We start from the raw sequence: 25,124 nt of genomic DNA on the forward strand, positions 1-25,124 counted from the left end.
AGCTACATCTGAAACTACATTGATTGCAAGCAAAGAAAGCTACATCTGAAACTACATGGATTGCAAGTAAAGAAAGCTACATCTGAAACTACATGGATTGCAAGCAAATAAAGCTACATCTGAAACTACATTGATTGCAAGCAAAGAAAGCTACATCTGAAACTACATTGATTGCAAGCAAAGAAAGCTACATCTGAAACTACATTGATTGCAAGCAAAGAAAGCTACATCTGAAACTACATTGATTGCAAGCAAAGAAAGCTACATCCGAAACTACATTGATTGCAAGCAAAGAAAGCTACATCCGAAACTACATTGATTGCAAGCAAAGAAAGCTACATCTGAAACTACATTGACTGCAAGCAAAGAAAGCTTCATCTGAAACTACATTGATTGCAAGCAAAGAAAGAGAAAAAAAGAAAGCTAATTCGTTTTTCATTGCAGATTGTGTTGCAAGTGTTTCACTGGAGGAAGCTAGTCAGCTTCCAACAAGACTTATTGATTACTACCACAAGTTCTATCGTATTGCCCCCTTATCTAAGCCATGCCCCTGTTCGACAAGTTCCATTTTGAACTGCAAGAAGAAGCAGCAGGAGGAGGAGCCTCAAAGATCCCCATTTCTAAAAGAAAAGTTCCAGGTCTTCCACCAAGATGTAGTCAGTGTCTGCAAGTTCTTCTTCACTTCTTCTTCAACTGAACAATGCAGTTATGGGGGAAAGGTGTCATTAGCGAACCAGATGAGGAGCAAGGAGCTATTCCTTGGCTGTTGCTGGACTCTCTCACAACAAACTCATCAAGACAGAAGGAGAAATTGTCGACATGAGTGAGGAACTAATTTGTGGATGTGATGATGTGCTGAAAAAAACCTTCCTTTCCCTTGGTGGGACAAAGTGATTCCAAAGGCAAAATGTTGCTGACCGCAAAGGATGCAAAGTTTGCATCAGCGAAATTAGTTTACGAAGACATTCCACTTTATAGAAGACCAAATAGATGGGGTTTTCCAGCTTGACTTTGTTCACTATTAGGTAGATCCTCAGCTTGAAGGCGTGTATATGTTGACCAAAGAGCTGATGATGAGTTATACGTGGGCATTTCATAAACAAGAGACAAGTCTTCATTTAAGGAAAAGATATATTAGTCCACCTTCCCAAAGTTGCTCACAGCAACGCTAAGGACGAGAGAATTTCCATTGAATTCCACTCAAGTCGTGGCCTACAAACATAATCCTATTTCCAAACACACACGGAAAAAAAATATATAGATGAAAAAGGAAAATTGTGGTTCCTCAATTGAAGTTGAGTGGAAAAAAAAAGGCTTTTGAAGTACACACAGGCAACCTAGCCTTTTAACTAGAAACTCTCCAATCAGGAGTGAGTATGTGTGAACAAACAAATCCTTTGTTGACCCAGTTCGTGGACAGATAAATTGAAACGCCGCTAACTACACACACTTTGTTGGTTGTAAAGTGAACCATTGTGGACTTATCTCTGTACGTAGATAAACGACTAGAGATAACGGCTTGAGCAATGGACACCACAATTTTCAGTGTTTGAAAGTGGGCAGCTTGTATTAACCGGGTTGTAAGTTTCGTTTTGCCAAATTCCTTTTTACTCAACAGTCCTTATATTTGCTGTTTTTTGTTTGTTTGTTTGTTTGATATAAGATTGGCTGCTCTGGTGTTTACTTTGGTGTTTGCTCCCGAGAGCTGGCTGCTTGTGTGCCCCCCCACAACACTAGCTAGACCACGCAATACTTAACAAGCTGCTGCGTCGCAATGTTTATTGTGTGGCCTTCAGCAAATCAAGGGTGGGCCGTTTTGATACCTGTTTCTTTTCCCTACACGTCGAAGCTTTGGAACTCTCTACCATCTCATGTCTTTCCCAGTAACTATGACTTGGTACATTTTAAAAGACACTTCCTTCTCTTCCTCCAAAGTTCGTAATTACTTTCCCATGTCTTTTCTTTTTCCGCTTCATCATCCTCTCTATATTTCAATTGAGCCCCGCTACACTTAGCGACATGGACGCTACATATGGCGACACGGCCCGCCACAGTAAGCGACACGGCCCGCTACACCTGGTGACACGGTCCGCTACACTTAGCGACACGACCCGCTACACTTAGCGACACGGCCCGCTACACTTGACGACACGGCCCGCTACACTTAGCGACACGACCCGCTACACTTAGCGACACGACCCACTACACTTAGCGACACGGCCCGCTACACTTAGCGACGCGGCCCGCTACACTTGACGACACGGCCCGCTACACTTAGCGACACGACCCGCTACACTTAGCGACACGACCCACTACACTTAGCGACACGGGAAAACAAACGATTCACTGTATATGGCTGTCACACAGACATATACTGTCACCACACAGACATATACTGTCACCAACACAGACATATACTGTCACCACACAGACATATACTGTCACCAACACAGACATATACTGTCACCACACAGACATATACTGTCACCACACAGACATATACTGTCACCAACACAGACATATACTGTCACCACACAGTCATATACTGTCACCACACAGACATATACTGTCACCAACACAGACATATACTGTCACCAACACAGACATATACTGTCACCACACAGACATATACTGTCACCAACACAGACATATACTGTCACCAACACAGACATATACTGTCACCACACAGACATATACTGTCACCAACACAGACATATACTGTCACCACACAGACATATACTGTCACCACACAGACATATACTGTCACCAACACAGACATATACTGTCACCACACAGACATATACTGTCACCAACACAGACATATACTGTCACCACACAGACATATACTGTCACCACACAGACATATACTGTCACCACACAGTCATATACTGTCACCACACAGACATATACTGTCACTACACAGTCATATACTGTCACCACACAGACATATACTGTCACCACACAGACATATACTGTCACTACACAGACATATACTGTCACCACACAGACATATACTGTTACCACACAGACATATACTGTCACCACACAGACATATACTGTTACCACACAGTCATATACTGTCACCAACACAGACATATACTGTCACCAACACAGACATATACTGTCACCACACAGACATATACTGTCACCAACACAGACATATACTGTCACCACACAGACATATACTGTCACCACACAGACATATACTGTCACCACACAGACATATACTGTCACCACACAGACATATACTGTCACCACACAGACATATACTGTCACCACACAGTCATATACTGTCACCAACACAGACATATACTGTCACCACACAGACATATACTGTCACCACACAGACATATACTGTCACCACACAGACATATACTGTCACCACACAGACATATACTGTCACCAACACAGACATATACTGTCACCACACAGACATATACTGTCACCACACAGACATATACTGTCACCACACAGACATACTGTCACCACACAGACATATACTGTCACACAGACATATACTGTCACCACACAGACATATACTGTCACCAACACAGACATATACTGTCACCACACAGACATATACTGTCACCACACAGACATATACTGTCACCACACAGACATATACTGTCACACAGACATATACTGTCACCAACACAGACATATACTGTCACCAACACAGACATATACTGTCACCACACAGACATATACTGTCACCACACAGACATATACTGTCACCAACACAGACATATACTGTCACCACACAGACATATACTGTCACCACACAGACATATACTGTCACCACACAGACATATACTGTCACCAACACAGACATATACTGTCACCAACACAGACATATACTGTCACCACACAGACATATACTGTCACCACACAGACATATACTGTCACCAACACAGACATATACTGTCACCACACAGACATATACTGTCACCACACAGACATATACTGTCACCACACAGACATATACTGTCACCACACAGACATATACTGTCACACAGACATATACTGTCACCACACAGACATATACTGTCACCAACACAGACATATACTGTCACCACACAGACATATACTGTCACCACACAGACATATACTGTCACCACACAGACATATACTGTCACACAGACATACTGTCACACAGACAGAAATACATACGCACGCACTCGATAGATAGATTCGACACACATTATATATCTATTCGTTATCATAATTATCACTGTCACTGTCATCAATTATTGTTCTCATTTAACCTCTAAATCCTTTATCCAGTTGTTCTTGTACGGAGGTTGTAGAAAACGGGGTTGTAATCCCCTATGGATGAGTTGGGATTGGCCATTTGGATCGTGTCTGAGCAAGACTCGAACCCTTATCCCTCAAACAAATTGTCCATTTGGCTGCGTTTCAATCGTGTCTGAGCAAGACTCGAACCCTTACCCCTCAAACAAATTTCCATTTGGCTGCACTTCAAAGGGTCAAAATTCACATAAACATTGCATTCATCGTCACTTTTATGATTTTTAAGACTTGCTTTTGATATAGAATAAATAAATTATTAGTTCTGAAGGTGTAACAAGGGGAGATATAACTTTATTTTGATAATTGAAGGGAAATCATTTTAAGAGACATGAGCTGTATACCAATCAGGACTATGATAGATTGCACTATTTTATAACATTTTGAAATGCTGTCTATCACTTCTCTTCACTATCTTCAAGATAAATTTGAGGAGGAAGAACTCGTTAGCCCGAACACCTCCTTCCCTCGAAGGTTCGTTGTAACACCGTTACTAAAAGACGTCACACACACACTGCACTCGTGTTAACACCGTTACTAAAGACGTCACACACACACTGCACTCGTGTAACGCTCATAGTTAACTGTGTTGGATAATATTCATGTGTTGATTCGAAAGATATTTTAGGTTTGTCCATTTTCTCCGTCTGGGAGATTTGAAAAATTACCTTTTGTCCGTAATCATTGAGATTTCATGGCTTTGGCTTCTATGTATTTATATAACTCTTTCGTCTGTTTCCTTGCGCTACCTCGCAAACGCGGGAGACAGCGACAAAGCAAAATAATAATAATAATAATGATAATAATAATAATAATAATAATAATGATAATAATAATAATAATGATAATAACTCTTGAGATTTCGTGGTTTAGCCTTTGTTTCACAACTGTGAGATTTCGTGGTTTAGGTGTTGTGACTTTAAGACTGTGAGAGTTCGTAGTTTAGTTATCATAACTTTACGACTGTGAGATTTCGTGGTTTAGTTATTATGACTACGACTGTGAGATTTCGTGGTTTAGTTATTATGACTTTACGACTGTGAGATTTCGTGGTTTAGCCTTTGTTTCATGACTGTGAGATTTCGTGGTTTAGCTATCACCTCATGGATGTGAGATTTCGTGGTTTAGTTATCACCTCATGACTGTGAGATTTCGTGGTTTAGTTATCACCTCATGACTGTGAGATTTCGTGGTTTAGCTATCACCTCATGACTGTGAGATTTCGTGGTTGGTTTGGCCTTTACTCCAAGCCTGTGAGATTTCGTGGTTTGGCCTTTACTCCAAGCCTGTGAGATTTCGTGGTTTGGCCTTTACTCCAAGCCTGTGAGATTTCGTGGTTTGGCCTTTACTCCAAGCCTGTGAGATTTCGTGGTTTGGCCTTTACTCCAAGCCTGTGAGATTTCGTGGTTTGGCCTTTACTCCAAGCCTGTGAGATTTCAGAGATCGCGCTACGTAAACACACAACGACCAGCGCGGATTGGCTGAGCCAAATCGACGGAAACCAGCCAATCATTATACGCGGGACAAGACAACTGCTTGACGTATGTGCTAATGGCTCACTAGGTCGACCATCAAAGCTTGAAGCACTGTCTTAGTGGCTCACTAGGTCGACCATCAAAGCTTGAAGCACCGTCTTAGTGGCTCACTAGGTCGACCATCAAAGCTTGAAGCACCGTCTTAGTGGCTCACTAGGTCGACCATCAAGCTTGAAGCACTGTCTTAGTGGCTCACTAGGGCGACCATCAAAGCTTGAAGCACCGTCTTAGTGGCTCACTAGGTCGACCATCAAAGCTTGAAGCACTGTCTTAGTGGCTCACTAGGGCGACCATCAAAGCTTGAAGCACTGTCTTAGTGGCTCACTAGGTCGACCATCAAAGCTTGAAGCACTGTCTTAGTGGCTCACTAGGTCGACCATCAAAGCTTGAAGCACTGTCTTAGTGGCTCACTAGGGCGACCATCAAAGCTTGAAGCACTGTCTTAGTGGCTCACTAGGTCGACCATCAAAGCTTGAAGCACTGTCTTAGTGGCTCACTAGGTCGACCATCAAAGCTTGAAGCACTGTCTTAGTGGCTCACTAGGGCGACCATCAAAGCTTGAAGCACCGTCTTAGTGGCTCACTAGGTCGACCATCAAAGCTTGAAGCACTGTCTTAGTGGCTTACTAGGTCGACCATCAAAGCTTGAAGCACTGTCTTAGTGGCTCACTAGGGCGACCATCAAAGCTTGAAGCACCGTCTTAGTGGCTCACTAGGTCGACCATCAAAGCTTGAAGCACTGTCTTAGTGGCTCACTAGGTCGACCATCAAAGCTTGAAGCACTGTCTTAGTGGCTCACTAGGTCGACCATCAAAGCTTGAAGCACCGTCTTAGTGGCTCACTAGGTCGACCATCAAAGCTTGAAGCACTGTCTTAGTGGCTCACTAGGTCGACCATCAAGGCTTGAAGCATCGTCTTAGTGGCTCACTAGGTCGACCATCAAAGCTTGAAGCACCGTCTTAGTGGCTCACTAGGTCGACCATCAAAGCTTGAAGCACTGTCTTAGTGGCTCACTAGGGCGACCATCAAGGCTTGAAGCACCGTCTTAGTGGCTCACTAGGTCGACCATCAAAGCTTGAAGCACCGTCTTAGTGGCTCACTAGGTCGACCATCAAAGCTTGAAGCACCGTCTTAGTGGCTCACTAGGTCGACCATCAAAGCTTGAAGCACCGTCTTAGTGGCTCACTAGGTCGACCATCAAAGCTTGAAGCACCGTCCTAATGGCTCACTAGGTCGACCATCAAGCTTGAAGCACTGTCTTAGTGGCTCACTAGGTCGACCATCAAAGCTTGAAGCACTGTCTTAGTGGCTCACTAGGTCGACCATCAAAGCTTGAAGCACCGTCTTAATGGCTCACTAGGTCGACCATCAAGCTTGAAGCACCGTCTTAGTGGCTCACTAGGTCGACCATCAAGGCTTGAAGCACCGTCTTAATGGCTCACTAGGTCGACCATCAAGCTTGAAGCACTGTCTTAGTGGCTCACTAGGTCGACCATCAAAGCTTGAAGCACTGTCTTAGTGGCTCACTAGGTCGACCATCAAAGCTTGAAGCACCGTCTTAATGGCTCACTAGGTCGACCATCAAGCTTGAAGCACCGTCTTAGTGGCTCACTAGGTCGACCATCAAAGTTTGAAGCACCGTCTTAGTGGCTCACTAGGTCGACCATCAAAGCTTGAAGCACCGTCTTAGTGGCTCACTAGGTCGACCATCAAGCTTGAAGCACCGTCTTAGGGGCTCACTAGGGCGACCATCAAAGCTTGAAGCACCGTCTTAGTGGCTCACTAGGGCGACCATCAAAGCTTGAAGCACCGTCTTAGTGGCTCACTAGGTCGACCATCAAAGCTTGAAGCACCGTCTTAGTGGCTCACTAGGGCGACCATCAAAGCTTGAAGCACCGTCTTAGTGGCTCACTAGGTCGACCATCAAAGCTTGAAGCACCGTCTTAGTGGCTCACTAGGGCGACCATCAAAGCTTGAAGCACCGTCTTAGTGGCTCACTAGGGCGACCATCAAAGCTTGAAGCACCGTCTTAGTGGCTCACTAGGTCGACCATCAAAGCTTGAAGCACCGTCTTAGTGGCTCACTAGGTCGACCATCAAAGCTTGAAGCACCGTCTTAGTGGCTCGCGACATGTAAACACGTCAAAAGAAAAATGGTGTCATTCGGTAATTGATGTATTTCTGACCATTTTATCTGTCTCGAACCACTGCACCACAACCTGTTTCATAACCCCAGCACACACAGGCTCGTTCACGCTCGTTTCCTTTATACCAAAGTGGTCGTTAGAGGGGGTAATTAGGGGGAGAGACGGGTGGTTAAGAAGGGGCGATCGTAGGGTGGTTATGGCTTGGATAGCAAGATAACATGTTTACCTCACCTTCTTATCTTGTTTTGATCATTATTTCATAACAATTTTGGTTAATATTGTGGATAAACATTTAAGTAACCTTAGGGATAAGGAAGAGTTGTTAATATTACCAATTAAGACAGGTTATATGGCATTACAGACAGCATTAATCACACTCCACGACTGGTTATGTTAATCATGTACGAATTCGTGGTCGAATATGTTTGTGGAAGATTAACCAAGTCATGAAGTTAACTTCATCAGCCAACAGTGGGTGTAAGGCAAATCGGCCAGGTGCGTACTAGATGAAGTTACATCCTAGTTAACATCAAGTTAACGAAGATGTACCTAGTTAACATCAAGTTAACGAAGATATACTCTAGTTAACATCAAGTTAACGAAGATGTACCTAGTTAACATCAAGTTAACGAAGATATACTCTAGTTAACATCAAGTTAACGGAGATATACCTAGTTAACATCAAGTTAATGAAGGTTAACATCAAGTTAACGAAGATATACCTAATTAACATCAAGTTAACGAAGATATCCGAGTTAACATCAAGTTAACGAAGATATATGCACCTTCAATTGTTTTTACTCATCCTCTTTGTTGAACGATGCCATTACAGCGTCGTTTCAGTTAGTGAGGTTTCCAATCCTGTCAACATGACCCAATATAGAATTGAATATCCTAATGAGATCTTCCATTGTTCCTGTGTTCAGTTATACGTTTCTCAAAATCCCCACGTCCTAACTGGCCATAGTAGGAAGAAAGGCAGCTATTACAGGGTATTTTATATACTCTATTCGTACTAGCAAGGTTGCTGCCTTTGGCTTCGACCATTTCTCTTACCTTAATGCAGGATGCTCTAGTTATTCTCTCTTTCCACACATTCTTCATTGCTCCTATAACCTTCGTCCCCTTTCCCACCCTATGACTCGCTTCCAATTCTGTGGTTCCATAAGCTGCCATATCCACTTCCAAGTATCTAAAAACTAAAACTTCCTCCAATTTTTCTCCATTCAAAATAACATCCCAACTAACTTCTCCCTCAGCCCTGCTAAACCTAATAACCTGTTTTTTATTCACATTCACACTCAACTTTCTCCTTTCACACATTGTCTTCCAAACTCAGTCACCAACTTCTACGGTTTCTCATTCGCGTAGGCACAATCTTCTGTGTATCAGGTGTGGTTTAGGAGGGCGTGAAGGGAGGAAGTTGAGAATGACTGTGAATAAGAGCAGAGTTATTTGATTTAGTAGGGCAGAGGGACAAGTTAAAAGGATTGGAGATAATTTGAAGGAAGTAGTTTTAGATATCTGCGAGTGGATTTGGCAGCAAATGAAACCGTGGAAGCGGAAGTGAATCATAGGGTGGATGAGGGGGCGAAGGTTCTAGGATGTGAATCATGGGCTATGGACGAGGCTGTACGGAGGAGGGTGATGTGTTGGTAATGAAATGTTTGAGGACAATGTGGTGTGAGGTGGTTTGATCGAGTAAGTAATGAAAGGGTAAGAGAGATGTTTGTTTGGGAAAGTTGAAAAGGGCGTGCTGAAAATGGTTGGAATGTATGAAGTGAATGTATGAGGAGACGTTGACCAAGAAGATATATGTATCAGAAGTGGAGGGAACATGGAGAAGTGGGAGACTAAATTGGAGGTGGAAAGATGGAGTGAAAAAGATTTTGAATACCCGGGGCCTGAACATGGAGGAGAGTGAAAGGCATGCACGGGACAGAGTGAATTGGAACGATGTATAGTATACAGGGGGCAACGTGCTATCAATAGAATGAACGAGAACATATGAAGCAATGGGGGGAAAAACCACGGAATGGTCTGTGGCCTGATAGCCGATCGGGAGCTGTGGTTTCGGCGCATTGCACATGACAGAGAATGGTTGTTGGGCGAATGAGGCCCTCCTCCTGGCGCTACCTCGCCAGAGTGGGAAACTGCGAGGAATAGACATGGTACAGATATAAAAGGTTAAGAGAAGGCGAGCGACATGAGTCTGTAAAACTCTTTTCACGTAACACACAAATAGCAATCACACACACACATACACATACACATACCACCTCACTTCACCTGTCCCTCATCATGTACAAGAGGACACACACACACACACACACACACACACACACACACACACACACACACACACACATCGACAGTACCTGAAGCTGTGGCTGACGTGGGTAAGCAACTGCCGGCCAGCAACACCAGCAGGAGTTGAGGGAGGAGAACCCCCGCCAGTTTAGACCGACACAATCCCATTTTTCCAACTCGGCCACCTCCTCACAAGTTCTGGTGTGGAGTGTTTCCCTAAGGGCGCCTTGCAAGCCCAGGGCTCTAGGGGGTGTAGAGTGTTTCCCTGAGGGCGCCTTGCAAGCCCAGGGCTCTGGGGTGTTCCTTTGGAGATCTACGTGGATCACCGAAGACGCAGAAGGCGTCGCTGAAGGCGGTGTAGAGTGTTTCCCTGAGGGCGCCTCGCAAAGCCTAGGGCTCTGGGGTTCTTTGGAGATGTACGGGGATCACAGACGACGCAGAAGGCGTCGCTGAAGGCGGGTTTGCTCGCTGCGACAGGAACGCAACACCTGCAGGTAAAAGGAGCAGCGACTGCTCCTCCTCTTCTTCTTCCTTTTGAGGCCACACGTCCTGGTCCTCGACACAGACACACACACACACACACGGACACACTAACGCACTGGATCGCTAACGAGGGCGTCGGATACTTCGTCTGCGCGACGTACGACGTTAGACTCTTTCCCTGAGTCTCTCCTTTCTTTCTTCCGTGCGACGTAGACACGACGCAACCCTGTCGTATGCGTTCTCTTACTCGAGGTGTGTCGCTCCGACGCCCAAGCGATAGCAGAAGGAGGAGGAGGTGGTGGGGGAAGAGCCCTTCCAAAACATTGCTGTCGCAAGGGAACTAACAACTGTTCCTTCTCTCCCTTGCGTCACGTCTGAGTACGTGACGTACTCACGTCACGTCTGGTGTGTGCGTCTCACGTTACACGCGTCACGTCTGTGTGTGCGCCTCACATTACTCCCGTCACGTCTGTGTACGTTACGTTACTCGCGTCACATCTGGCGTGCGTCACGTTACTCGCGTCACATCTGGCGTGCGTCACGTTGCTCGCGTCACGCGTGACGCCTGGCGAAGCGACGAGTCTTGGGTGGTGGTCAGAGAGGCAGGAGATGTAGTGTGTGTGACAGCATCAACACACCACCCACACTCACCATGGCCTCCTGGCTTGTTATCATGGGGCGTGTTGCCCTCCCATCACTGATTAAGCTTTATCTTATCTGACTGATGGAGGGGGAGACATCATGTGTGTTGTCACACACACACACACACACACACGCATACACACACGCTTACACACACACACATACACGCATACGCATACTCTCTCTCTCTCTCTCTCTCTCTCTCTCTCTCTCTCTCTCTCTCTCTCTCTCTCTCTCTCTCTCTATATATATATATATATATATATATATATATATATATATATATATATATATATATATATATATTATCCCTGGGGATAGGGGATTAAGAATACTTCCCACGTATTCCCTGCGTGTCGTAGAAGGCGACTAAAAGGGGAGGGAGCGGGGGGCTGGAAATCCTCCCCTCTCGTTTTTTTTTTTAATTTTCCAAAAGAAGGAACAGAGGGGGCCAGGTGAGGATATTCCAAAAAAGGCCCAGTCCTCTGTTCTTAACGCTACCTCGCTAACGCGGGAAATGGCGAATAGTTTGAAAAAAAAAATATCTATCTATATATCTATCTATCTATCTATATATATATATATATATCTATATATCTATATATCTATCTATCTATCTATCTCTCTGTGGTACTCACCATCTTACACATATGTATGTATATATATATATATATATATATATATGCATGTTCTTGTCTAAGTCAGGTCCCTAAATCTAACAAGTTAGCAGCCCTCCAGGACTTTGGCCAGTTCTCCTCTTTGCCTAATATGAGCGCCTCACAAATACAAATATACTAGATTTCTCATACCTACGTCCTATTCATTACTTAAATGAAGTTATTCATGTTAAATCTTAAAAAAATTGATGAGGAGGAAGACGAGGGAGGAATATTTTAGTCACCCTTTGCAAACTTAGAAAATGTATCTTGTAACTACGTTTTCTTTTTCAATTGATGGTTCTCGATTATAAACTATTGTTTTTCTAATAATGTCTCCTCGTTATTATTGCTTGTTAAACAATACGACACCAGTGAACATGTTTAATGTCGTATTTGAAGGCTGATGCAACGTTATGGTAGATTTAAAACAATGAAGATGCAAACTGGTTCTCTTAATAGGAATTTCACAGCTGAATATTATTTTTTCTGTTGGCTCTAAATCCATTTAGATGATCTAATGGTTAGGTTAGGTTAGGTTAGGTTAGGACTTAATGACCCCTAGTGATCAGTAATTAGATCTTAAGCACAAGTGGCCAGACATTCAATAGGTCTCAAAACATTGTCTTTTGTGGTTTGTTTACCTTGTGGTCAGCCATGGGGGTCCATCAGTTCGGTCAAGACCGAATAAAAATTTATTTCCGTGTCTTATTTTCGTTTTTTACTTGGAGGGAATTCTTTATGTATTTCATCTCTTCATCGTTTCTGACATTTCACGTGTGTCTTCTTCGTAAGTGTTTCAGTTTTAGTTTTTATCCGTTTCCTAGATATCTGGTTCGAACCATTTCCATTCTCTGTTTCATCTTCTTCGACTCGTTTCCGTTTCGTTTCTCGTCTCGGAGGCGTCAACTGAGTCGTTGTTTCGGATCCACATCTGCGTTTCTTACCTTTCGAACTGGACATGTCTACACTGTTTTCTTTACCCCGTTTCCTCTTCTTGTGGCAAAGACATTCTCCCATATCCAGTTTCGTTGTATAGTACCGTCCTTAGAGCCGGAAATAGACATCGTTGGAATGGAAATCCAAGATGGTGGCGTACTGTTTCATAAGGTTCGAACCCAGTACGAAATCCCTTTCGAAATCAATGGTGCCATGTATGGGTACATGAATGGCGTGGTGGTCGTCCACATAAAGTCTCACCCTCCTGACGGAGGTGGAGGCGTGGGATGATGTAGCCGAGAGGCGCCTTGGGTTCACGTAGGACCACTTTGAACCAGAGTCCAGCAGGAGCGATGAGGGCGGGTCTGTCAGGGTTCGGGTCAGGTGTGCCCTGAGGTAGCAAGCCCGTTGGTTGGGTCTGAAAAGCCGTTTCCCCGACAGGTAAATCTTGCTCATGGCTCCGGGGTCTTTGAAGAACAGGGTCGTGTAGTGACCCTAGAACCTCTGAACTATGTGGTGATCACGGAGCGTCCACACGTCCAAACAGCAGTTAGGATACCGGTAAAAGGAGAGGTAAGAACGCACCACACGACTCATAAACACCAAAAAGTTACAGTATATTGTGACGCCATTGGCGAACGTCACGCCCAGGTTCTTCAACACTCCACAACGGGAACGAGCGAAGCTCAAACCCCAGAGCGACAGGCGCATGTTGACGTAACAGTCGAATTTCCCGAGCAAACCGAACTCCTTAGCCATACTGTAAGACATGTAAGGATGCGATAACCCAGTGTCTGTCGAAATCTTACAATGGCGACCGTTAATACGGACATGGAAGTGTTCCAGGTCTATTCCCGTGACTGACGGGAAGCGATCTATCCGAAGCAATCGACATTTGCGTAGTGGAGGGCATAGATACATGGATAATGTCCCCCTCCTGGACACAAGGGGCTCGGACGCAGCTTCTCCTGCTGGGGGGTTCCTTCTCTCGCCTCCTACACCTTCGTCAGCTGTGGCCCTAACTCTTGCAGATCGCAATGCCATCATTGATAATGTCCCCCTCCTGGACACTAGGGGCGGCTGGGACACGACCTCTTCTGCTGGGGGCTGGGACGCAGCCTCTCCTGCTGGGGGGCTCTTTCTCTCGCCTCCCGCACCTTCGTCAGCTGTGGTCCTTACACTTCCAGATCGCAATGCCATCATGAGATGTGTACAAGAGACGTAGGTGATCAGCGACGAAGCTTCTGGCAGACTTCGAAGTGTCTGTACGAAGTTGATTGTGATAAACCAGTTGGCAATATATAGTGATCGTGCCTCGCGTACGTTCCAGATATAGAGTGTAGTGAAGGAAATCATAAATTCCAATTCTTTGCGATTACTATTTTTTGTTACAAATAGACCAAACAAAACCACGAAATTGGGCAAGTACAGTGTTGTTCTGTCATTCTATTCTCGGTTCGTGTATTCATTCAACAAGCATTACTTTTTTTCATGTAAAACGTAGTGAAGACGCGTCTGACCTGACCTATTTGGGGTCACTTATAGGTCATTAAGCTTCATTTCACCTTCATTAGTGATCAGTTGGATGAATAATACAGTGGCTGTTGAGGAGACGGAAACATACAACCATATAGTTAAGATACATTCAAGTGTTATTGGACACAGGTTCGTTGTCAGTGGGTGATGATACAGCTCTAGTGGCTGATTCGAGTGAGAAACTGCAGAAGCTGGTGACTGAGTTTGGAAAAGTGTGTGGAAGGAATAAATGTGAATAAGAGCAACGTTATTAGCTTCAGTAAGGTTGAGGGACAAATTAATTGGGAGGTAATTTTGAATGGAGAAAAACTGGAGGAAGTGAAGTGTTTTAGATATCTGGGAGTGGATCTGGCAGCGGATGTAACCATGGAAGCGGAAGTGAGTCACAGGGTGGGGGAGGGGGCGAAGGTTCTCGAAGCGCTGAAGAACGTGTTGAGGAGAGAACATTATCTCAGAAAGCAAAAATGGGTATGTTTCAAGGAATAGTGGTTCCAACAATGTTATATGGTTGCGAGGCGTGGGCTATGGATAGAGTTGTGCGGAGGAGGGTGGATGTGCTGGAAATGAGATGTTTGAGGACAATATGTGGTGTGAGGTGGTTTGATCGATTAAGTAATGTAACGTAAGGGTAAGAGAGATGTGTGGAAATAAAACGAGCGTGGTTGAGAGAGCAGAAGAGGGTGTTTTGAAATGGTTTGGGCACATGGAGAGAATGAGTGAGGAAAGATTGACAAAGAGGATGTATGTGTCAGAGGTGGAAGGAACGAGGAGAAGTAGGAGACCAAATTGGAGGTGGCAGGATGGAGTGAAAAAGATTTTGAGCGATCGAGGCCTGAACATACAGGAGGGTGAAAGGCGTGCAAGGAATAGAGTGAATCAAAACGATGTGGTATACCAAGGTCGACGTGCTGTCAATGGATTGAACCAGGGCATGTGAAACGTTTGGGATAAACCATGGAAAGATCAGTGGGGCTAGGATGTGGATAGGGAGCTGTGGTTTCGGTGCATTATACATGACAGCTAGAGACTGAGTGTGAACGAATGTGGCCTTTGTTGTCCGTTTCCCTGGCGCTACCTCGGTGAAGCAGGGGGTGGCGATGCTGTGTGCTGTGGGTCGGGTAGGCGCCAGGAATGGATGAAGGCAAGCAAGTATGAATATGTACATGTGTGTATGTGTGTGTGTGTGTGTGTGTGTGAATGGACCATTCTTCATCTTCCATACATGCACATATACATATATATACATACACACATCAACATTTACACATATACATACACATACACTAGACATTTAGATATATACACATGTGACATATTCATACTTGCTTGCCTTCACTCATTCCTGGCGCTACCCCGGCCCCACAGGAAACAGCGCCGCTGCCCTCGGCTGTTTCAGAAGCCAGGAACATTGAGCTGTCGCGTAGTGAAGATGCGAGTGCCTTTGAACTGTAAATAGATACGTATGAGGCAGTATCAATTACGCATTATGACAATAGATATAGCGTTGTATTGATGACTAGTGAAGATATGAGATGTAGTAACGAATAATTTTGTAGTGAAGATATCAGCACACGTGAATGTTGATATATTTACATATTGAAGAGAAGATATGAGAAGTTATTAGACTCAGAGATGAAGATAACATTTGGTTGCTGTGTGTGAGAGTGTGTGCGAGGGTGTGTGTGTGAGAGCAGCTGTGTGAGAGTGTGTGTGTGAGAGAGCCTTGATGCCAGAGGTGAGAGATGTGCTGGTTAGAGGGAAACCAAGATGAAGTGATGGGTGGTTAGGGAGGTTGAGGTGTGAGGTTAGAAGGGAGGGAGGAGCGTTCCATGTTCCTATGCTGTTCCATGTTCCTATGCTGTCCATCTTCCTACGCTGTTTCATTCCATGTTTCGTATGTCCCTTTTTGCCTTTAACACAGAAGAACAACGAATTTTCAAAACCACTTGTGTTCGAAGATATGAACACAAGTGCCCTCTGTTTTACCATCGCGTCTCCATCTATAATCAGTTAAAGATTATAGATTATATAAGGCCAATAATTACTCTTATAGATAATCTCGCCATTGGCCATCTTTGGGTCCACTTGTTATCTCTCACCGCCATGACAAAACGTACAGTCATTAAGAAAATACAGGCGAAGATAAAAGTCTTTTTGAGTGCTCGTGTTCCGAAATTAATCTAAGATATTCCATTGGTTCAGAAGATAAACTGGTAATTCAATCCAAAAAGGCACATTCGACCATTTTGGTCCCTTTCCAGTGAGTTTCGTTCAGAAAGCGACATCTGGCAGTCCCTCCTCCCGACTTCAAAGTCTTTATATCACAACGAAATGGTGTTGTTATTGTCATTTGTTATTGCAGATACATTCTATATAATTCATAAGATAGAAATGTATTTGTTGTGCATGTCGATAATGCTTTAATTAGGCTATTTCTTTCCTAAGCCCTGTCGAAACTTTATGACACGGAATGTTTCGTTTCGTGGTGGACTGTGTCTTTGTGTGTGTGTGTGTGTGTGTGTGTGTGTGTGTGTACGACCATTTAATTCCTCACATACCACAATTTTAGTCCCGTTGAGATGTTAAATAGAATAACTTACCAGAAAATCCAACTCGGTTATGTAAATAAACCTCAAACTACCAAACAAGCTTTTGTTTTTGGTGAACAGAAATGTTCTTCCTGCAGTCACGTCTATTGTTTTCTACCCCTACTGTTGTTGAGTCTACTGTTGCTGCTGTTGTTTTTGGTCAATAGAAATTGTTCTTCCTGCAGTCACATCCATTGTTTTCTACCCCTACTGTTGTTAAGTCTACTGTTGCTGTGTTTTTGACTACTGTTGTTGGGTCTCCTGCTACTGTTGTTGACTATGCCCCTACTACTGTTGTTTTCTAAGTATACTTTTGTTAGGTCTACTGTATCTGTTGTTGTTTATCACTACTACTGTTGTTTTCTACGTATACTTTTGTTAGGTCTGCTGTATCTGTTGCTGACTATCACTATTACTGTTGTTTTCTAAGTTACTGTTGTTGTTGCTCTCTTAAGTCTACTGTTGTTGGGTCTACTGCCGCCACTCCTGTTATTTCTACCCCGTTTGTGTCTCCTTTCGTCTACCGTTGCTCTTCCCACCACCTCTGTTATCTATCCTGTTGTACCACCTCTGTTATCTATCCTGTTGTACCACCTCTGTTATCTATCATGTTGTACCACCTCTGTTATCTATCCTGTTGTACCACCTCTGTTATCTATCCTGTTGTACCACCTCTGTTATCTATCCTGTTGTACCACCTCTGTTATCTATCCTGTTGTACCACCTCTGTTATCTGTTTTACCACCTCTGTTATCTATCCTTTTGTACCACCTCTGTTATCTATCCTTTTGTACCACCTCTGTTATCTATCCTGTTGTACCACCTCTGTTATCTATCCTGTTGTACCACCTCTGTTATCTATCCTGTTGTACCACCTCTGTTATCTATCCTTTTGTACCACCTCTGTTATCTGTTGTACCACCTCTGTTATCTGTTGTACCACCTCTGTTATCTATCCTTTTGTACCACCTCTGTTATCTGTTTTACCACCTCTGTTATCTATCCTTTTGTACCACCTCTGTTATCTGTTGTACCACCTCTGTTATCTATCCTTTTGTACCACCTCTGTTATCTGTTTTACCACCTCTGTTATCTATCCTTTTGTACCACCTCTGTTATCTGTTTTACCACCTCTGTTATCTATCCTTTTGTACCACCTCTGTTATCTGTTGTACCACCTCTGTTATCTATCCTGTTGTACCACCTCTGTTATCTATCCTGTTGTACCACCTCTGTTATCTGTTGTACCACCTCTGTTATCTATCCTTTTGTACCACCTCTGTTATCTGTTGTACCACCTCTGTTATCTATCCTGTTGTACCACCTCTGTTATCTGTTGTACCACCTCTGTTATCTATCCTGTTGTACCACCTCTGTTATCAATCCTGTTGTATCACAGCAACGGAGAGTAGAGGAAGTATCTATTCATTTTCAAATGTCTTCCTAAAGGATAAATAAAGAAAACCAATAATAAATAACTTATTTATTTATTCCCCTTTTAGACCCATGGCTTGCTTTCTCTCTCCATCATCTTCTGTTAGCTCTCTCCCGTTGCCTTACATCTCGTCCGGCACTGTTGCTCTGTTGTGTGGCGTTGCCTAGGGCTAGGCGTTGCCTAGGTGCTGGGTGCTGGGTGCTAGGTCGCAAGGCCTAGGATGCCTAGGGTAAGGCAAAGACACTTGTCTATGAGCACTTAAGATGTTAAGTTGTCTGTGCCTTAATCCTTTTGGTTTACTGTCTCTGTTTACATCACAGGGTCCCTTGCTTCTGTTTGGTCTTTGTTTACAGTAGCGTGTCTTTTCTTTAGTCTGTTTACAGTATACCGTTCCCTCTGTTTACTCTGTTTACAGCACCGTAACTTCTGTTTACTGTGTTTACAGTACTGTACCTTCTGTTTACTGTTTACAGTACCGTACCTTGTTTACTCTGTGTTTACAGTACCGTACCTTCTGTTTACTCTGTTTACAGTACCGTACCTTCTGTTTACTCTGCTTACAGTACTGTACCTTCTGTTTACTCTGTTTACAGTACTGTACCTTCTGTTTACTCTGTTTACAGTACTGTACCTTCTGTTTACTCTGTTTACAGTACCGTCCCTTCTGTTTACTCTGGGTTTACAGTACCGTACCTTCTGTTTACTCTGAGTTTACAGTACCATACCTTCTGTTTACTCTGTGTTTACAGTACCATACCTTCTGTTTACTCTGAGTTTACAGTACCGTACCTTCTGTTTACTGTGTTTACAATACCGTGCCTTCTGTTTACTCTGGTTTACATTACCGTACCTTCTGTTTACTGTGTTTACAGTACCGTACCTTCTGTTTACTCTGATTTTACAGTATCGCACCTTGTTTACTGTGTTTACAGTACCGTACCTTCTGCTTACTCTGAGTTTACAGTACCGTACCTTCTGTTTACTCTGAGTTTACAGTACCATACCTTCTGTTTACTCTGAGTTTACAGTACCGTACCTTTTGTTTACTCTGAGTTTACAGTACCGTACCTTTTGTTTACTCTGAGTTTACAGTACCGTACCTTCTGTTTACTCTGAGTTTACAGTACCGTACCTTTTGTTTACTCTGAGTTTACAGTACCGTACCTTCTGTTTACTCTGAGTTTACAGTACCGTACCTTCTGTTTACTCTGAGTTTACAGTACCATACCTTCTGTTTACTCTGAGTTTACAGTACCGTACCTTTTGTTTACTCTGAGTTTACAGTACCGTACCTTTTGTTTACTCTGAGTTTACAGTACCGTACCTTGCTTACTCTGTGTTTACAGTAAACAAGTAACTTCGTCAGTGCAGATCTTCCTTTCGTCGACGAAGATTTCTGTGGTTGTTGGCGTGGCCGGAGCGCCACTTGACGTGGCTGTTCTACTTGAGGGTGTCTATTTCAACGTCTGAAATAAGCCATGGGTTGTAGTAGGGGTTGTAGTGGTTGTTGTAGTAGTGGTTGCAGTGGTTGCTGTGGTAGATGCTGGTAGCCAGTCTATGGTGGTGTGGTTTTTGGGGCTGGTCGCTGAGGATGTCGATGTGGTTGGTTGATGTGGTTGGTACGAGTGGTGGCTTGGTTGATGTGGATGGTGGCGTGGTTGATGTGGTTGGTACGGGTGGTGGCGCGGTTGATGTGGTTGGTTGTGTGGTTGGTACGCGTGGCGTGGTTGATGTGGTTGGTACAGGTGGTGTCGTGGTTGATGTGGTTGGTTGTATGGTTGCTGCGGGTGGTGGCGTGGTTGATGGCGTTGCCGTGGTTCTCGTGATCGATGGCGTGGTTATTGAGGTCATTGGCGTGGTTGGTTACGTGGTTGTTATTACAGTGCCTGTTGACGTGGGGGCCGTGTCTCCCGGGCTGGTTGACGTGGTAGAATAGACCCCAGTCTGCTGGTCTGTGCCGCTGGGCACAGCTGTGCCTGTGGCTGTGGCAAAGCCAGCTGCTGATACTGCTGTCCTACAACAGCTGCATTGTTCCTACAACAGCTGCATTGTTCTAACAACAGCTGCATTGTTCCTACAACAGCTGTATTGTTCCTATAACAGCTGCATTGTTCCTACAACAGCTGCATTGTTCCTATAACAGTTGCATTGTTCCTACAAAAGCTGCATTATTCCTACAACAGCCGCATTGTTCCTACAACAGCTGCATTATTCCTACAACAGCTGCATTGTTCCTACAACAGCTGCATTGTTCTAACAACAGCTGCATTGTTCCTACAACAGCTGCATTGTTCCTACAACAGCTGCATTGTTCCTATAACAGCTGCATTGTTCCTACAACAGCTGCATTATTCCTACAACAGCTGCATTGTTCCTACAACAGCTGCATTATTCCTACAACAGCTGCATTGTTCCTACAACAGCTGCATTGTTCCTACAACAGCTGCTTTGTTCCTACAACAGCTGCATTGTTCATACAACAGCTGCATTATTCCTACAACGGCTGCATTGTTCCTACAACAGCTGCATTATTCTTACAGCAGCTGCATTGTTCCTACAACAGCTGCATCGTTCCTACAACAGCTGCATTGTTCCTACAACAGCTGCATTGTTCTTACAACAGCTGCATTGTTCCTACAACAGCTGTTTTGTTCCTACAACAGCTGCATTGTTCCTACAACAGCTGCATTGTTCCTACAGCAGCTGCATTGTTCCAACAACAGCTGCATTGTTCCTACAACAGCTGCATTGTTCCTACAACAGCTGCTTTGTTCCTACAACAGCTGCTTTGTTCGTGCAACAGCTGCATTGTTCCTACAACAGCTGCTTTGTTCCTACAACAGCTGCTTTGTTCGTGCAACAGCTGCATTGTTCCTACAACAGCTGCTTTGTTCCTACAACAGCTGCTTTGTTCCTACAACAGCTGCATTGTTCCTACAACAGCTGCATTGTTCCTACAACAGCTGCTTTGTTCCTACAACAGCTGCCTTGCTCCTACAAGAGCTGCTTTGTTCCTACAACAGCTGCATTGTTCCTACAACAGCTGCCTTGCTCCTACAAGAGCTGCTTTGTTCCTACAACAGCTGCATTGTTCCTACAACAGCTGCCTTGCTCCTACAAGAGCTGCTTTGTTCCTACAACAGCTGCATTGTTCCTACAACAGCTGCCTTGCTCCTACAACAGCTGCTTTGTTCCTACAACAGCTGCTTTGTTCCTACAACAGCTGCATTGTTCCTACAACAGATGCATTGTTCCTACAACAGCTGCATTGTTCCTACAACAGCTGCCTTGCTCCTACAACAGCTGCTTTGTTCCTACAACAGCTGCTTTGTTCCTACAACAGCTGCTTTGTTCCTACAACAGCTGCTTTGTTCCTACAACAGCTGCATTGTTCCTACAACAGCTGCCTTGCTCCTACAACAGCTGCTTTGTTCCTACAACAGCTGCATTGTTCCTACAACAGCTGCCTTGCTCCTACAACAGCTGCTTTGTTCCTACAACAGCTGCATTGTTCCTACAACAGCTGCATTGCTCCTACAACAGCTGCTGTTGTGGGTGTTGAGGAAGAAGCTGTGTTTGCGGCCTCTGCTTCTGTTGATGCTGAAGCTTCTGTTGCTGTTTTAAAGGTTGCCGTTGAGGTCTTCTGTTGATGATGGGGGTTGATTTTCTCCTTGTCTCCACTACTACTGTTGCTGCTGTTGTTTCTGCCCCTACTCCTGTTGTTTCTGCCCCTACTGTTGTTTCTGCTCCTACTCCTGTTGTCTCTACTCTTACTGCTATTGTTTCTGCCCTACTCCTGTTTCTGCCCCTACTCCTGGTGTTTCTGCCCCAACTGTTGTTTCTGCCCCTACTCCTGTTGTTTCTACCCCTGATTCTGTTGCTTCTGCCCCTACTCCTGTTGTTTCTACCCCTGATTCTGTTGTTTCTGCCCCTACTCCTGTTGTTTCTACCCCTGATTCTGTTGTTTCTGCCCCTACTCCTGGTGTTTCTACACCTGATTCTGTTGTTTCTGCCCCTACTCCTGTTGTTTCTACCCCTGATTCTGTTGTTTCTGCCCCTACTCCTGTTGTTTCTACCCCTGATTCTGTTGTTTCTGCCCCTACTCCTGGTGTTTCTACCCCTGATTCTGTTGTTTCTGCCCCTACTCCTGTTGTTTCTACCCCTGATTCTGTTGTTTCTGCCCCTACTCCTGGTGTTTCTACCCCTGATTCTGTTGTTTCTGCCCCTACTCCTGGTGTTTCTACCCCTGATTCTGTTGTTTCTGCCCCTACTCCTGGTGTTTCTACCCCTGATTCTGTTGTTTCTGCCCCTACTCCTGGTGTTTCTGGCCCTACTGTTGTTTCTGCTCCTACACCTGTTGTTTCTGCCCATACTCCTGTTGTTTCTGCCCCTATTCCTGTTGTTTCTGCCCCTACTCCTGTTTTTCTGCCCCTACTCCTGTTGTTTCTACCCCTGATTCTGTTGTTTCTGCCCCTATTCCTGTTGTTTCTGCCCCTACTCCTGTTTTTCTGCCCCTACTCCTGTTGTTTCTACCCCTGATTCTGTTGTTTCTGCCCCTACTCCCACTGTTTCTACCCCTGATTCTGTTGTTTCCCCCTCCCCCTACTCCTGGTGTTTCTGGCCCCACTGTTGTTTCTGCTCCTACACCTCTTGTTTCTGCCTCTACTCCTGTTGTTTCTAGCCCTGATGCTGTTGTTTCTTCCCCTACTCCTTGTGATTCTGGCCCTACTCCTGTTTTTCTGCCCCTACTCCTGTTGTTTGTACCCCTGATTCTGTTGTTTCTGCTCCTGTTGTTTCCGGCTCGACTCCTATTGTTTCTGCCCCTACTCCTGTTCTTTCTACCCCTACTTCTTTTCTTTCTGCCTCCACTTCTGTTGTTTCTACCCCTGATTCTGTTGTTTCTGGACCTGCTCCTGTTGTTTCTGCTCCTACTCCTGTTGTTTCTGCCCCTACTCCTGTTCTTTCAGCCCTACTCCTGTTGTTTCTGCACTTACTCCTGTTGTTTCTGCCCCTACTCCTGATGTTGCTACCCCTGCTGCTTTTGTTTCTAAACCTACTGTTGTTCTTGCCCTTGGTGTTGTTGTTTCTGTCCCTGTTGTTGTTACTCTCTACCCTGCTGTTATTGTTCTTACCATTGCTGCTTTTGTTTCTAAAGCTGTTCTTGTTTTTGCCCCTGTTGCTGTTGTTACTACAGCTGCTGTTGTTATTCCTACCATTGTTGCTGTTGTTTCTGCCCCTCTTGTTGTTGTTTCTTCCCCTGCTATTCTTGCTTCTTCGCCTGCTTTGTTGTTCTATCCCTGCTGTTGTTGTTTCTATCCCTGCTGTTCTTGTTTCTACCCCAACTGTTGTTGTTTCTATCCCTACTGTTGTTGTTATATCCCTGCTGTTGTTGTTTCTACCCCTGCTGTTCTTGTTTCTACCCCAACTGTTGTTGTTTCTATCCCTACTGTTGTTGTTTCTACCCCTGCTGTTGTTGTTTCTATCCCTGCTGTTCTTGTTTCTACCCCAACTGTTGTTGTTTCTATCCCTACTGTTGTTGTTTCTACCCCTGCTGTTGTTGTTTCTACCCCAACTGTTGTTGTTCCTATCCCTGCTGTTGTTGTTTCTACCCCTGCTGTTGTTGTTCCTACCCCAACTGTTGTTGTTCCTATCCCTGCTGTTGTTGTTTCTATCCCTGCTGTTGTTGTTTCTACCCAGCTGTTGTTGTTTCTATCCCTACTGTTGTTGTTTCTATCCCTGCTGTTGTTGTTTCTATCCCTGCTGTTGTTGTTTCTATCCCTGCTGTTGTTGTTTCTATCCCTGCTGTTGTTGTTTCTATCCCCTGCTGTTGTTGTTCCTATCCCTGCTGTTGTTGTTTCTACCCCTGCTGTTGTTGTTTCTACCCCTGCTGTTGTTGTTCCTATCCCTGCTGTTGTTGTTTCTACCCCTGCTGTTGTTGTTCTATCCCTGCTGTTGTTGTTTCTATCCCTGTTGTTGTTTCTATCCCTGCTGTTGTTGTTTCTATCCCTGCTGTTGTTGTTTCTATCCCTGCTGTTGTTGTTTCTATCCCTGCTGTTGTTGTTTCTACCCCTGCTGTTGTTGTTTCTATCCCTGCTGTTGTTGTTTCTATCCCTGTTGTTGTTTCTATCCCTGCTGTTGTTGTTCCTATCCCTGCTGTTGTTGTTTCTATCCCTGCTGTTGTTGTTTCTATCCCTGTTGTCGTTTCTACCCCTGCTGTTGTTGTTTCTATCCCTGTTGTTGTTTCTACCCCTGCTGTTGTTGTTTCTATCCCTGCTGTTGTTGTTTCTATCCCTGTTGTTGTTTCTACCCCTGCTGTTGTTGTTTCTTTCCATGTTGTTGTTGTTTCTTTCTCTGCTCCTGTTGTTTCTTCCCCTGCTCTTGTTGTTTCTTTCTCTGCTCCTGTTGTTTCTTCCCCTGTTCTTGTTGTTTCTATATTTGCTGTTGTTATTTCTACCCCTTCTGTTGTTCGTATCCCTGCTGTTGTTGTAGGTGTCTCTGCTGTTATTGTTTTTACAACTAAAGTTGTAGTTCCTGTCCCTAACACTGT

General features: G+C 44.4%; 1 protein-coding gene across 2 annotated transcripts in view; it reads right to left on the minus strand.

Moving 5' to 3' along the window:
• The window catches only part of LOC139766850 (uncharacterized), a 26,410-nt gene extending 14,978 nt beyond the window's left edge, over nt 1-11,432 (minus strand). Inside the window, exons 1-2 of one of the 2 annotated variants that reach the window (XM_071695805.1) lie at nt 10,679-11,432; nt 10,367-10,573 (exon numbers count right to left, since the gene is read on the minus strand). In XM_071695805.1, the coding sequence (XP_071551906.1) occupies nt 10,367-10,466 (100 nt within the window). In that variant the 5' untranslated portion in view covers nt 10,467-10,573; nt 10,679-11,432. Of the gene's footprint in view, nt 1-10,366 lie in introns of both variants that reach the window. The other variant, XM_071695804.1, reaches the window with a different exon arrangement.
• Nucleotides 11,433-25,124: the final 13,692 nt, after the last annotated feature.

This window comes from Panulirus ornatus, chromosome 58 (assembly GCF_036320965.1).
Source record: "Panulirus ornatus isolate Po-2019 chromosome 58, ASM3632096v1, whole genome shotgun sequence".
NCBI lineage: Eukaryota > Metazoa > Arthropoda > Malacostraca > Decapoda > Palinuridae > Panulirus > Panulirus ornatus.